Raw genomic sequence first — 15,754 nt, 5'->3', positions numbered from 1 at the left:
ATCACTGACTATCCTCTTGGCTCTAGTAAATTGGCTGTACGGCAGTGAGCGCACCATCGTCCAGGATGAGCACTGTTAAACCTAAGGACGGTGTTGCGGTCAGTAGGTTTAGTATAGACCTCAGTGTTCAGCGTACAGCCAATACGCTGGACATTAACGTCCAAAAAATGCAGAGTGTTGGCAGAAAATTCTAAGGTAAATTGTATATCAGGAATAAGGCTATTAAGGTAATTGTGGAACAATTGCAGCTCAGGTACCATACCCGTCCAGATGACAAAAATATCGTCTATATATCTCCACCACCTCAGCACATGGCTGAAGTGGTGGGACACACAGACATACTGTTCCTCCAAATGAGAGACGACCATGTTGGCGTAAGTTGGGGCCACATTCGTCCCCATGGCAGTCCCCCTAATTTGCATATAATAATCATCTCCAAATAGGAAATAATTATTATATAAAATCAATCGTAATAAGGCAAGAAAAAAAGTTTGTGCCTCAATGGTGTAATCAGAGTTCACCAATGCAGATTCCACAACTGTCATTCCGATATTGTGCTGTATAGAAGTATACAGACTGACGATGTCGAAGGGGGCCAATATATATATATTGTAGGAAGGCGCAAGGGGCCGTCATTGATGGAAGGTATGTGTCACTGAGATTCCTGGCCTCGGTGAGGTAAGAGCCGGTAGTTTTAAGTGTTAGCAGGCAGCTAGTGCTGATTGACACAGTTTTTTGTTAGTATGGCTGTAAAGCTGATCTGGGCCGGCTCTTACTGGGAGTAGCCAAAGTGCTGGGTGGGTGGCTACTCACCACGCTCCAGGCCGGGTCTTTTTGGCCTATATAAAAAACTCAGCCAGAAATCTCAGCTGGATGTGTTTTATCCTCCATCTGACAGAGAAGCTGGGGAGTCTCTGTGTTTTGGGACCTGTGAAGTTGTGCCGTGCTAAAGGACTGAGAGTCGCATGCCAGGAAACAGGCCCCTAAAGCCTACTGTGGACTGCGGGTGGAAAACTGCTAACCAGGTGAAGATTTTGTTTTATGGACATTGCATGGTGTGAACAACCACTAAGGCCTAGTTCACATGAACGTATGGCTTTTATAGTTTTTTGCGGTCCGTTTTTCACAAATCCGTTGTTCCGTTTTTGAGTTCCATTGTGTTTCTGTTTTCGTTCCGTTTTTCCGTTCTGTTTTTCAGTATGGCATATACAGTATACAGTAATTACATAGAAAAAATTGGGCTGGGCATAACATTTTCAATATATGGTTCCGCAAAAACGGAACGGATACGGAAGACATACGGATGCATTTCCGTATGTGTTCCGTTTTTTTGGCGGACCCATTGACTTGAATGGAGCCACGGAACGTGATTTGCAGGCAATAAAAGGACATGTTCTATCTTTCAACGGAACTGAAAAAAGGAAATATGGAAACGGAAAGCTTACGGAACACATTCCGTTTTTAATGCGGAACCATTGAAATTAATGGTTACGTATACGGACCGTCTACAAAACACCAAAAAACGGCCCGTACACTCGCAAAAAAAACGAACGTGTGAACTAGGCCTAAGACTGTGAACGGTCATTTTTGTTTTTCCTTATGCGTGAATAAACAACAAACTGTTTAAGTTAAAGACTTTGTGATTGCCTCTATATTGCGCCCACTAGCCTGTCTACCAGAGCAAAACCCCACAATTGGTGTCGGATGCAGGCAAACGCAGGCCTGAAGGCCGAAATTATAAAAAAAAATTCTGGGCACAAGTGCATGTCCTATATTAAGCCGGCAAGGTTACGACTCGTGTCCCTGGATAAAATGGAGGCAGTCATGAAAGCCCTCGTGGAGGCTAACTTGCAGCAGCGGGAGGCTAACAAGCAGCAGCAGGAAACTAACCAGCTGCCATTACAACATGTAATGGCGTTGCAAGCGGCTGGAGCATCCCAGAACGTCCACGATGCCCGGAAAGCTGTCCGTGCAACCTATCTGGCAATGTTCAAAAAGGTGAGAAACTACCCCGAGACCAGTGGGCTGAGGTCGTCGCTCCGTTCCTGGCGTCTGGACCCCAGCAAGTGTTTTTTGATCTCCCCGATGATCAAACGGCCGACTACATTACCATAAAAGGTAAGATCCTGGTGAGACTGGGGGTGAATGTATTGGTCTGGGCTCAGCGGATGCACTAGTGGGAATTTAACTCGGCTGAACCCGCCAGAACACAATATTATGACCTGCTACACCGGTTGTAGAAATGGCTGCAGCCTGACATATTGACTCCCACTACTATGCTGGACCGTCTGTTGGTGGATGTGTTTTGGAGGGCTTTGCCGTACCCTCTCCAGCACTGGATCGACCAGGTGTCTCCTGGTAATGCCTTAGTGATGGCGTCTTCTATTTCGGTGATGTCATCGGCGCAGGCGCACTGAGGGAGTTCTGAGGAGACGAGCCTCCTCATCTCAGAGCGCCTGCGCCGAATCCACACAGGCGCGCGATTTTTGAAATGCCAACAGGGCTGGCCGGAGGAGGAGATCCCGGCTGGCCCTGTCAATCAACACGACGAGGGGGCGGATTTCTGCAGCAGCTACCAGCAAGTAGCCGCCCTACTTGCTGGTAGAGACCGAATTTACATATATTAAAACTTCGTTTTTTGAAGAAACTGCTGGATCAAAGTAAGTAACACAATTATATTGTCATATATCGCAATATAACTAATTTCACTAGCCCAAAAAAAAAAAATCACTTTAGTGGGGTGACAGAAGCCCTTTAAAGCCTTTGTGATTGCCTCTATACTGCATCAGCTAGCCTGTCTACCAGAGCAAAACCCCACAATACACAGAAAATAATAAATTGATGAAATAAAAAAGAATCAAAGTTTGTATATCACTACCGTAAACCGATCCTGATTATAGATAGCTGTAAAATTGATATTATAGCAAAAACATGCTGTGTTAGTTTATCACGTTATCATCCCAATGCGTTTCACCCATACATAGTTGTGCTCTTCAGGGGACCCGTTGGGTAGATACCTGACCAGGATCAGGTCAATACTTAGATCTGAAAACACTTAAAGTAAACCAGTAGGATATTTCCAGTTTATAGAACAACTGAAGAACTGGAAATGGCAAGTCTCAAAAGAGTAAATATAGCAGATGTCAATAACAGCTCACTCATATGGTATTTTCTCCCAATCACGGGGAACTATTCAAAATGAAAATAAACCAATCGGCTACTTGCGTGTCCACTAGGTAAAGATCGGATGATACTGTCTTACAGGTGCCACGCCCCCTGACATATCAATCACGAGGTGGACAGCAGTAGACGAAAATCACAGTCACCTATACATGAATTAGGTATATGGAAGAGCTGGTGAAGTTAACTTGCAAAGCAGCAAAGCACAGATAATGCTTTGCTGCAGGAGCCCAGTGTAAAAATACACAATCAGGGTCCATTCACACATCCGTGTGTGTTTTGCGGATCCGCAAAACACGGACACCGGCAATGTGCGTTCCGTATTTTGCGGACCGCACATTGCCGGCACTAATAGAATATGTCTATTCTTGTCCGCAATTGCCGACAAGAATAGGGCATGTTCTATATTTTCGGGAATGGAAATGCGGACCCGGAAATGCGGACCCGGAAATGTGGGTCCGCACTTCCGGATCAGGGCTGCACATCGTGCGGCCCTATAGAAATGGATGGGTCCACAATTCCGTTCCGCAAAATGCGGAACGGAATTGCGGATGTGTGAATGGAACCTTATAGATGTGTGACACAGTTCCCTGTAGGTGGATGAGGCACTGTGTATATTGGTCCTGTGTGGCAGAGGGTCTCCTTTTAAAACATTTCAAAGACTCTGTATTTGTCCAGTTGGTGCTCATATAGCCGGCACAATAATTACAAACCAAAGTGATTGCAATGTGGGCCCTGAATGCGGCATGGACAGTACGTGCATCCATCTGGCCTAGTCCTGACACCCCTTATACTCACTATTTAGAACTTTTATTATTGCATTAGTTTTTTTTTATTTTATTAAAGGACCATTTGCAGGGACGTACACAGATCTAATAGGGCCCCATAGCAAAACCTATTATGAGGCCTCTGTGCCAAAAGTTTCCCAGTCAAACACCCCTAGGCAATGTGAAACGCAAAACACAATGCTCCGGATTTTTTACAAATCTACTTACTTTTTTTTATTTACTTTTATTAACCAGAAGTTTATTTAAAAAATTGTAATAAAAAAGTCACCCTCGGCCTCACCCACTTTATCCAACTTTTATGTCGAAAAAAATATGGTGCTTATTTTAGACAACATGGGGGTCATTTACTATTCTGAAATACACCTAAATTAGGCATATTTCAGGTGCAGATGGCGGCGCAACGTATAGTTGCGCCACTATCTGCGACTTCTCCCCGCCCACACCGGGGTCAAAAATTGTGGGCGTGGCTGGTTTAGCCGTAGAAAATGGTCTAAATGTAAGACAGCTCGAAAGCTGTCTTACACTTAGAACTGGTGCTACATGCGCCGAAGTTAAGGGCCTGCACCTCTTCATAACTTCGGCAGAACCACAGCCAGCTATGGGGCTTTATTAAGGTCGGCGTCTAAATGCCAGTCTTAATAAATGTACCCCTATGTTTTTCAGTGTATTTATTTTCCAACAGACAACTGGCATAAATACATATTACAAAGCGGTCTGTCTGCAGCTATCACTAGGGGGAGCTCAATGCATAGGAGTTTACATAGTGCAGTGGAAGCTGTGATAATGTCTTTGCACGGAGCTCCCCCTAGTGGAGGCTGCTTGAAAATGCAGTGTATTAAGCTCGGGACAGAAGAGTTTAGCAGCGGCCTTTCCACCCCGTCCCAAAGCAGTCACAAGGTCTGCCTTCATTAAACATTTGGGATGAGTTTGGCTCTGTTCACATTTGCTGTGGAGGCTCCTAAGATGAACCTGTGTCCCAAAGACACATTTCAGACTGTGCCCACCACCTCAGGCCCTATATTGTTTCAGCTAATCCTGTGGGGGCATTTTCAGCTAAATTTGGGGCATTTTTCATGTGGTGTTCAGTACAAAACTGCATTTTCAGATTTTTGTGTTTTTTATCTGCAAAACACGGACAGCGGCAATGTGCGTTCCATAGAAATGACTGGGTCCGAAATTCCGTTCCGCAAAATGCGGAACGAAATTGCAGAAGTGTGAATGGAGCCTAAATGTATGTACAATTGGAAATCATGTTCCAATTGACTGTAAAAGCAATTAGGTCTCCTTCACACCATAGGCGAGCGCTACCTACCCCTCGTACCGGCCCTGGAAAAAGTGCTGCTGTTGATGTACACAAATCTTGTCTGGTCTCCTCGTCCAAGACCTAAAAGACAAGTTGTAATGTGATACACATAGAGTATCTCACAAAAGTTAGTACACTCCTGACATTTTTGAAAATATATGATATATTTTCATGGGACAACATTGAAGATCTGACACTTTGATACAATGTACAGTCGTGGCCAAAAATTTTGAGAATTACATAAATATTGAAAATTGGAAAAGTTGCTGCTTAAGTTTTTATAATAGCAATTTGCATATACTCCAGATTGTTATGAAGAGTGATCAGATGAATTGCATAGTCCTTCTTTGCCATAAAAATTAACTTAATCCCAAAAAAACCTTTCCACTGCATTTCATTGCTGTCATTAAAGGACCTGCTGAGATCATTTCAGTAATCGTCTTGTTAACTCAGGTGAGAATGTTGACGAGCTCAAGGCTGGAGATCATTATGTCAGGCTGATTGGGTTAAAATGGCAGACTTGACCTGTTAAAAGGAGGGTGATGCTTGAAATCATTGTTCTTCCATTGTTAACCATGGTGACCTGCAAAGAAACACGTGCAGCCATCATTGCATTGCATAAAAATGGCTTCACAGGCAAGGATATTGTGGCTACTAAGATTGCACCTCAATCAACAATTTATAGGATCATCAAGAACTTCAAGGAAAGAGGTTCAATTCTTGTTAAGAAGGCTTCAGGGCCTCCAAGAAAGTCCAGCAAGCGCCAGGATTGTCTCCTAAAGAGGATTCAGCTGTGGGATCGGAGTGCCACCAGTGCAGAGCTTGCTCAGGAATGGCAGCAGGCAGGTGTGAGCGCATCTGCACGCACAGTGAGGTGAAGACTTTTGGAAGGTGGTCTGGTGTCAAGAAGGGCAGCAAAGAAGCCACTTCTCTCCAAAAAAAACATCAGGGACAGATTGATCTTCTGCAGAAAATATGGTGAATGGACTGCTGAGGACTGGGGCAAAGTCATATTCTCCGATGAAGCCTCTTTCCGATTGTTTGGGGCATCAGGAAAAAGGCTTGTCCGGAGAAGAAAAGGTGAGCGCTACCATCAGTCCTGTGTCATGCCAACAGTAAAGCATCCTGAGACCATTCATGTGTGGGGTTGCTTCTCATCAACTCACAATTTTGCCCAAAAACACAGCCATGAATAAAGAATGGTACCAAAACACCCTCCAACAGCAACTTCTTCCAACAATCCAACAACAGTTTGGTGAAGAACAATGCATTTTCCAGCACGATGGAGCACCATGCCATAAGGCAAAAGTGATAACTAAGTGGCTCAGGGACAAAAACATTGACATTTTGGGTCCATGGCCTGGAAACTCCCCAGATCTTAATCCCATTGAGAACTTGTGGTCAATCCTCAAGAGGCGGGTGGACAAACAAAAACCCACTAATTCTGACAAACTCCAAGAAGTGATTATGAAAGAATGGGTTGCTATCAGTCAGGAATTGGCCCAGAAGTTGATTGAGAGCATGCCCAGTCGAAATGCAGAGGTCCTGAAAAAGAAGGGCCAACACAGCAAATACTGACTCTTTGCATAAATGTCATGTAATTGTCGATTAAAGCCTTTGAAACGTATGAAGTGCGTATAATTATATTTCACTACATCACAGAAACAACTGAAACAAAGATCGAAAAGCAGTTTAGCAGCAAACTTTGTGAAAACTAATATTTGTGTCATTCTCAAAAACTTTTGGCCACGACTGTACAGTAGTCAGTGTACGGCTTGTATAACTGTGTACATTTGTTGTGCCCTCAAAATAACTCAACACACAGCTATTAATGTCTAAACCACTGGCAACAAAAGTTAGTACACCCATAAGTGAAAATAGCCAAATTGTGCCCGTGTCAATATTTTGTGGGACCACCATTATTTTCCAGCACTGCCTTATACCCAGGGGCGTAACGATCGCGGTCGCAGGGAGTGCGACTGCGACCGGGCCCGGCGGGGGGAGGGGCCCGCTGTACTAACATGTAATGAAGCGCTGTGACGGGGCCCAGCATGAAGTACAGTGACAATGCCGGGCCCCCATCAGGGCGCTCCATTACATGTTTACATAGGCGTGCGCACGGGGTGTGCCTGGGCACACCCTAATAGGTTCGTCACCTCCGTGCTCACTGCCCTAGTCCCCTGTCTGTTATGCTGGCTGCCGCCGCCCACCGCACATAAATTAATCTACAATACCTGGCTGTGAGCTGCCGGCGGGCGGCGGCTAGTATTCACATAGGGGGGCGGAGTCCTGGACCCAGCTGACGCAGAGAGGGAGCAGTACGGGTCATGCTGTGCGGCGCAGGAGGAGTTGACGTCACGTCACGCTGCATCTGTGTGCCTGAGCCTCGCGCGCCTGCTAGCTGGTGAGGTGAGGGCATATAAAAAATAAGTATGTTCCATTGTACCCCCCTGTCCCACAGTGCTATGCCTTCTCTATTGTCCCCTGTATTACCCTGATACCCCTCAGTTATATAATATATCTGAGTGGTATCAGGGTAAATTATACAGGGGGCAATATAACTAGGGTTATCAGGGTAACATGAGGGGTAATATAACTGAGGAGGGCTAGGCTACTATCAGGCATTATACAGGGGTAATATAACTTATCTTACCCCTCACCCCTGTATTATGTCTTGATAGCCCTCCTCAGTTATATTACCACTGTATAATGTACCATGATACCCCTCAGTTATATAATATAACTGAGGGGTATCAGGTTAAATTATACATTATTATACAGGGGGAATATAACTAAGGGCTATCAGGGGACATTATACAGGGGGTAATATAACTGAGGGGTATCAGGGTAAATAATACAGGGGGTAATATAACTAAGGGGTATCAGGGGATATTATTATACACGGGTAATATAACTGAGGAGGGCTATCAGGGGACATTATACCTGTGTATAATCTCCTTGATAGCCCTCCTCAGTTATATTACCCCTGTATAATGTACCCTGATAACCCTTAGTTATATTACCCCCTGTATTATTTACCCTGATACCCCTCAGTTATATTACCACCTGTATAATGTCCCCTGATAGCCCTTCTCAGTCATATATCATCAACAGGTCCTCCATAACAGTGTGTCATCCACAGATCCCCCATAACAGTGTGCCATCCACAGATCCCCCATAACAGTGTGCCATCCACAGATCCCCCATAACAGTGTGCCATCCACAGATCCCCCATAACAGTGTGCCATCCACAGATCCCCCATAACAGTGTGCCATCCACAGATCCCCCATAACAGTGTGCCATCCACAGATCCCCCATAACAGTGCGCCATCCACAGATCCCCCATAACAGTGCGCCATCCACAGATCCCCCATAACAGTGCGTCATCCACAGATCCCCCCATAACAGTGCGTCATCCACAGATCCCCCCATAACAGTGCGTCATCCACAGATCCCCCCATAACAGTGCGTCATCCACAGATCCCCCCATAACAGTGCGTCATCCACAGATCCCCCCATAACAGTGCGTCATCCACAGATCCCCCCATAACAGTGCGTCATCCACAGATCCCCCCATAACAGTGCGTCATCCACAGATCCCCCCATAACAGTGCGTCATCCACAGATCCCCCCATAACAGTGCGTCATCCACAGATCCCCCCATAACAGTGCGTCATCCACAGATCCCCCCATAACAGTGCGTCATCCACAGATCCTCCCATAACAGTGCGTCATCCACAGATCCTCCCATAACAGTGCGTCATCCACAGATCCCCCCATAACAGTGCGTCATCCACAGATCCCCCCATAACAGTGCGTCATCCACAGATCCCCCCATAACAGTGCGTCATCCACAGATCCTCCCATAACAGTGCGTCATCCACAGATCCTCCCATAACAGTGCGTCATCCACAGATCCTCCCATAACAGTGCGTCATCCACAGATCCTCCCATAACAGTGCGTCATCCACAGATCCTCCCATAACAGTGCGTCATCCACAGATCCCCCCCATAACAGTGCGTCATCCACAGATCCCCCCCATAACAGTGCGTCATCCACAGATCCCCCCATAACAGTGCACCTGCGCACTGAGGAGAGACTGAAAGGAGGGGAAGATCCGCGGAAGGAAGCAGAGGACGGCGCAGCAGACGACTGAATAGCTTTTTTTGTAAGTAAATTATTTTATTATAGTGCTGAAACTGCTTTAAACTATAAAGAAAAGTTTTGGAGAGTGTTTCTCTCTTTCTCAGGTCTGAAGCAATACCGAGGAAGAAAGGAAAACTCTTGAAAGCTTGTCTTTTAAGTATTAGGTTGGTACAATAAAAAGGTATCTCTGCGTACAGCAATACTCGTATTTTGTAATCTTATTTATATATACTTATTTTGTTTTTTTCAGTGGTATGATTAAGTGGTGAAAATTATTAGTGCCCCCCCCCCAGTTTTGACTGTGCCCCCTATATATTGTTCCTAGAGTCGCCACTGCGCAGAGGCGAGTCACAGCAACGCTAGGCTGAGGCCTGGCCTGTGTGTGTATGTATATAATATATATATATATATATATATATATATATATACACGGGCGTGTGTGTTTGTACTTTATGGTGCACACCCTAATGCAATAGGCTGCGCACGCCTATGCATGTTTAATATGAAGCAAGGTGGGGGAGGTTTGCGCAGAGGGGGGGAGGAGGAAGAGGGGGGACGCGCGCACTCACTCACTCACATACAGTCCGCCCGGCATTTCTTGTCACTGCCAGGCTGTATCCAGATCATCAGTGAAGCAGGCGCTGCTGGCTGTGGGAGGAGCTCTGAAGGCCCGGGAAACTGCCTTCAGCACAGCCAGCAGTGCCATGTGAGTGTGGCAGCGCAACACCAGGGAAGAGGGTAAGTATGTGTTTTTTTATTTTCTTTTCCTAACACTGCAGACTGGGGGCAAAGGGGAAGGGGGTTGATGGGCACAACTAGAGTGAGGGGGCACAAAAGTGGGCATCTCTACTGAGGGGGCACCTAATATGTCATAACTACTGTGAGGGGGGCACATATAAAGGCATAACTATGAGGGGGCACATATATCAACTACTGTGAGGGGGGCACATAATCTAGCATAACCACTGTGAGGGGCACATATGTGGGCATATTTAATGTGAGGGGCACATAATCTGGCATAACCACTGTAGGGGGGCACATATCTGGTCATAACTACTGTGAGGGGCACATAATCTGGCATAACTACTGTGAGGGGTAACATATCTGGCCATATCCACTGTGAGGGGCACATATCTGGGCATAACCACTGTGAGCGGGCACATACCTGGGCAAACCCCTGTGAGCGGGCACATATCTGGGCATATCCACTGTGAGGGGGAACTTATCTGGGCATAACTACTTTGAGGGGGCACATATCTGGCATAAATACCATGAGGGGGCACATATTTGGCATAACTACTGTGAGGGGGCACATATTTGGCATAACTACTGTGAGGGACACATATCTGGGCATAACTACTGTGACAGGAACAAAGGTAGGCATAACTGCTGTGAGGGGCCACAAGAAGGACATAACTTTTGTGAAGGGACCACAAGGTGGGCTTAATTACTGTGAAAGGCCACAAGGTGGGCATTAGTACTGTGAGGGGCCACAATGTAGACATTAGTACTGTGTGGTTGCACTTAGGGGAAATGTCCTAAATTACCCTGCTATACATTGGCATAGCTCAGTCTACCAGGCCAGCACAGCGCCCCCTGCTGGTAGTTTCATAGGGGCAGTCACCATCCCTTCCTTATGTGATTATTCTTTTTTTCTCTATCACCACAGGAACCTTGTTCTGGATCCAGCGGACATCACGCCGACGCCAGAGACACCCTGGATGAGGTAGGACCAGATTTTATTAGGACTGGGTGAGTGTAGCCATGCATTGGGCTTAGGGCTCTTTAACACGAGCGGATCCCGTGTGGCTAAACTGCTGTGTGAAAGAAAGCCAAGCCCCGCTCCGGACAGCAGAGACACGGAGCAGTAACATGACTGATAATGCTCTTTGCCTCTCTGTGATCGTTTTGCTACAAAATCACGGTGACAACTTTATCTCATTGTGATTTTGTAGTAAAAAGGTCACAGAGAGGCACGGAGCTGTCTCTGCTGTCCGGAATGGGGCTTGGCTCTCATTCACGCAGCGGACTAGCCGCACGGGAAAGAGCCCTTAGTAAGAAATTCTGCCGCTTCTTTGTATAAATGGGGGGGGGGGGGGGCCCCGATCCAAAGTTTGCACTGGGGCCCATAACACTCTAGTTACGCCACTGCTTATACCTCTTGGGCATGGAGTTCACTAGAGCTTCACAGGTTGCCACTGGAATCCTTTTCCACTCCTCCACCACAGAGCTGGTGGATGTTAGAGACCTTGCTCTCCTCCATCTCCCATTTGAGGATGAACAGATGCTTAATAGGGTTTAGGTCTGGAGACATGCTTGGCCAGTCAAGCACCTTTACCCTGTTTCTTTATCAAGGCAGTGGTCGTCTTGGAGGTGTGTTTGGGGTCGTTATCATGTTGGCCCAGTTTACGAACTGAGGGGATCATGCTCTGCTTCAGTATGTCACACAACATGTTGGCATTCATGGTTCCCTCAATGAACTGTAGCTCCCCAATGCCGGCCGCACTCATGCAGCCCCACACTGTGACACTCCCACCCCCATGCCTGACTGTAGGCAAGACACACTTGTCTGTACTCCTCACCTGGTTGCCGCCACACACGCTTGACACTATCTGAACCAAACACGTTTATCTTGGTCTCATCAGACCACAGGACATGGTTCCAGTAATCCATGTCCTTAGTCTGCTTGTCTTCAGCAAACTGTTTGCTGAATCTTTAGAAGAGGCTTCCTACTGGGACAACAGCCATGCAGACCAATTTTACTGCAGGATGTGGTGTATGGTCTGAGCACTGACAGGCTGACCCCCCCACCCCTTTAACCTCTGCAGCAATGCTGGCAGCACTCATACAACCTCTGGTTATGACGCTGAGCACGTGCACTCAACTTCACTGGTTGACCATGGGGAGGCCTGTTCTGAGTGTAACCTGTCTTGTTAAACCACTGTATGGTCTTGGTCACCGTGCTGCTGCTCAGTTTCAGGGTCTTGGCAATCTTCTTATAGTCTAAGTCTGAGATGGCTAACCTCCAGCACTTCAGCTGTGGTAAAACTACGACTCCCAAGATGTACCCTTGCTTGGATGTTCTGAGGACTCCATAGAAAAGAATGGAGCATGCTGGGAGTCATAGTTTCACTACAGCTGGAGTGCCGGAGGTTAGCCATCACTGGCCTAGGCCATCTTTATGTAAAACAATTCTTTTTTTCAGATCCTCAGAGAGTTCTTTGCGATGAGGTGCCATGTTGAACTTCTATTGACTAGTATGAGAGACCGGTAACACCAAATTTAACACACCTGCACCCCATTCACACCTGAGACCTTGTAATACTAACGAGTCACATGACACCAGGGAGGGAAAATGGCTAATTGGGCACAATTTGGCCATTTTCACTTAGGGGTGTACTCACTTTTGTTGCCAGCGGCTTAGACATTAAAGGCTGTGTGTTGAGTTATTTTGAGGGCACAACAAATTTACACTGTTATACAAGCTGTACACTGACTACTGTACATTGTATTAAAGTGTCAGATCTTCAGTGTTGTCCCATGAAAGGATATAATAAGATATTTACAAAATTGTGAGAGGTGTACTCACTTATGTGAGATACTATACATGGCCGCTAAGTTCACCATCCTTGGCTGCAGTTATATCTGCATAGGTCCAATACTCATTATACCCACTGAAAGACAGAGCGTGATGCCGTCAAAATCCCATTAATCACCTAGTTTTACCCCATAACTGCATTTAGTACATGAATTTGCCTTGTTGACATATATTTCCTTACTCCTAGGTCAGTGTCTATGGTTTTATGACAGAAGATTTCCAAGATTATGCTGATCATTATTATGACAAGACGCACACTAAAGTTGTTTTTTATATCAACCACGACTTTCTTTTGGAGAAAGACTTATGGGCTCGCCTGCATGAGCTAGACATCATCAAACTTTACAAGGGGAATAAGGGACTATAGGACTGGACTCCTATAACGAAACAATGACCACTATCAAGTCCACATTTTTTGTAGAAATTGGTAATTTATTTTTTGCTCATATTCTGTTTAAATTAACTTGTTAAAAAGGGTTTTCAGAGATATTTTTACTGATACTTATCCTCTGGGTAGGTCATCGGTGTCTGATCGGTGGGGGTCCGACAACCGGGACTACCGCTGATCTCGGCTTTTTGAGATTTCACCAGTACTCACAGCAGTGCAGCGGGCTTCTCTCGGCTCACCAAGCAGAGCGTCCTTCATTTCTTAGTGGCTGTGCTTGGTATCACAGCTCAGATCCATTTACTTCAATGGGGTTGAGAAGCGCCTAGGTCAGTGATGGCTAACCTTGGCACTCCAGTTGTGGTAAAACTACAACTCCCAAGATGCCCCCCTTGCTTGGCTGCTCTCAGAACTCTATAGAAATAAATGGAGCATGCTGGGAGTCGTAGTTTCACCACAGCTGGAGTGCCAAGGTTAGCCATCACTGGCCTAGGTCATATGACCGACGCATGTGATGTCACTTGGCCTAGTTAAAGCTACAAGAAGGCCTTGGCACTACTGCGAGAGCTGGTGCCTTCTCAAACAGCTGATCAGTGGGGGCCCTGGGTCTCGGACCCTCAACGATCAGATACTGATGGCCTATCCAGAGGATACGTCAATTAGTAAAAATATCTAAGAAAACCCCTTTGACTGAGTTAAATAAATCTGAATTTTAAATGTGGTGAATGGGCAAGTGATTGTCATTCTGGAAATAAAGGTGTTTGGACAGTCCAGCTTTTACAAGGGAGACATTCTTTTCTCCTGTTTCCACTCTACCTCCTTTCTCATTGCTTTATGGGGAGGACCATGGCTTCTAGGACTATCCTTTCTGGGTTGAAAGCAATCTCTCAGATAAACCAACTGCCTTTGACATTCTTACTATTTATTGGCCAATTGTCCCTTTTTTTCTGTTATTTCGACTACTTTATTAGAAATCTAAATTATTTTACCCAGTTGTGCACCTCCTCACAATCTACAATAAATATGCCCCTAAATTACTCCTCAAAATAAACTGACTGTAAAGAGACTATGCTTCAGATATTCGGCACAATTTTGCTAGGTTGTTGTTCTCACAAAATAACACCTATGGGTGTATCCACTGAACAAATCCAGTTATGCATGAAAGGCCTCATGCACATGACCGTTTTTGTGGTCTGCATCCGAGCTGCATTTTTTTCGGCTCGGGTGTGGACCCATTCACTTCAATGGGACCGCAAAAAAAAAAGTTCCGTGGGCCCGCAAAAAAAATATAGCATGTCCTATTCTTGTCCGTTTTGCGGAAAAGAATAGGCATTTCTACAATAGGCCGCCCGTTCCGCAAATTGTGAAAGGCACATGGGCGGCTTCCATTTTTTTGCAGACCGCCAAAAAACGGCACGGACGTGTGCATGAGGCAAAAGAGAGCTGAAATGAAGTGCACCCCGTTTCACAAGGAAAACATGCACCTTTTGCATTAAAACCTGTTTCTACACCCGAGTTGGAGGAAAGACCTACATATATTTATTCATATGGTTCACCATGTTGCATGTGTAATGTAATGTGTTATATATATGTGTGTAATGTACTATAAATGTTGATTGCACTGGATACTGCAGTGGAGATAGTGGAAGAGCAAGCTGGGAAACTACTGCTATAAAGAAAGCCAGCAATAATCCAGCGAGTAACTAGCTAGATAGTAGAGGTTGAAGCCAAATATTGCAGACGAGTTGAGGCCAGAGCTGAGGGGTAGAAAGAAGCAAAGTAGCCTGTACATCCAGATAGCAGCTAAGTCATGTTTAAGGCAAAGGCCTGTAGCCAAGACCAGCCAACCTGCTGCATGTAAGCAATACTGCATGAGAGAGACACTGTAACCCGGGAACGCCTGTTGGAGACTGTGAAGATTGTGTGATACCCAGCCACATGGATAGAAAGCCATCTTCATTGCTGCTACTGTAAGGAGACCAGGGTTTCAACACCCAGGGAGCTGGGTGCAACCTTAGTGAGTTGTTCTCTCTTAAAGCGTCCATGTTTTACTTGCCTGTTTCCACTTAAAGAAACAATATGCCTAATTAACCTGTTGCCTCTGTCTTCAGAGACTGTAGCCCTAAGCCTGTTACCATCAAAATTGTTGCCCTACGGCAGACCAGTAAGTACTTCAAGTTGGAACTGTGCCCACCTAACTCCTCCTATCATCCTAGAGTACGGAGTCACGCATACCACTCAGGGCTAAAAACATTCTGCCTGTAAATTGCTCCCTGAATTTCTCTTCAAAGTGGATGCCTGGTTTAGAAACTCCACTTTAATATACCCCATAAGTGGAAGGTTCCCTTCTCA

General features: G+C 45.8%; 1 protein-coding gene across 1 annotated transcript in view; it reads left to right on the top strand.

Moving 5' to 3' along the window:
• The window catches only part of ST6GALNAC1 (ST6 N-acetylgalactosaminide alpha-2,6-sialyltransferase 1), an 80,068-nt gene extending 65,405 nt beyond the window's left edge, over positions 1-14,663 (top strand). Inside the window, exon 9 of the mRNA XM_044298188.1 lies at positions 13,205-14,663. Within this exon, the coding sequence (XP_044154123.1) occupies positions 13,205-13,384 (180 nt within the window). The 3' untranslated portion in view covers positions 13,385-14,663. The remainder of the gene's footprint in view (positions 1-13,204) is intronic.
• The last annotated feature ends 1,091 nt before the right edge of the window (positions 14,664-15,754 follow it).

The sequence above is a fragment of the Bufo gargarizans genome, chromosome 6 (genome assembly GCF_014858855.1).
Source record: "Bufo gargarizans isolate SCDJY-AF-19 chromosome 6, ASM1485885v1, whole genome shotgun sequence".
Classification (NCBI taxonomy): domain Eukaryota; kingdom Metazoa; phylum Chordata; class Amphibia; order Anura; family Bufonidae; genus Bufo; species Bufo gargarizans.
The sequence above is the reverse complement of the archived record's forward strand: the minus strand, read 5'-3'. Positions and strand labels throughout refer to the sequence as shown.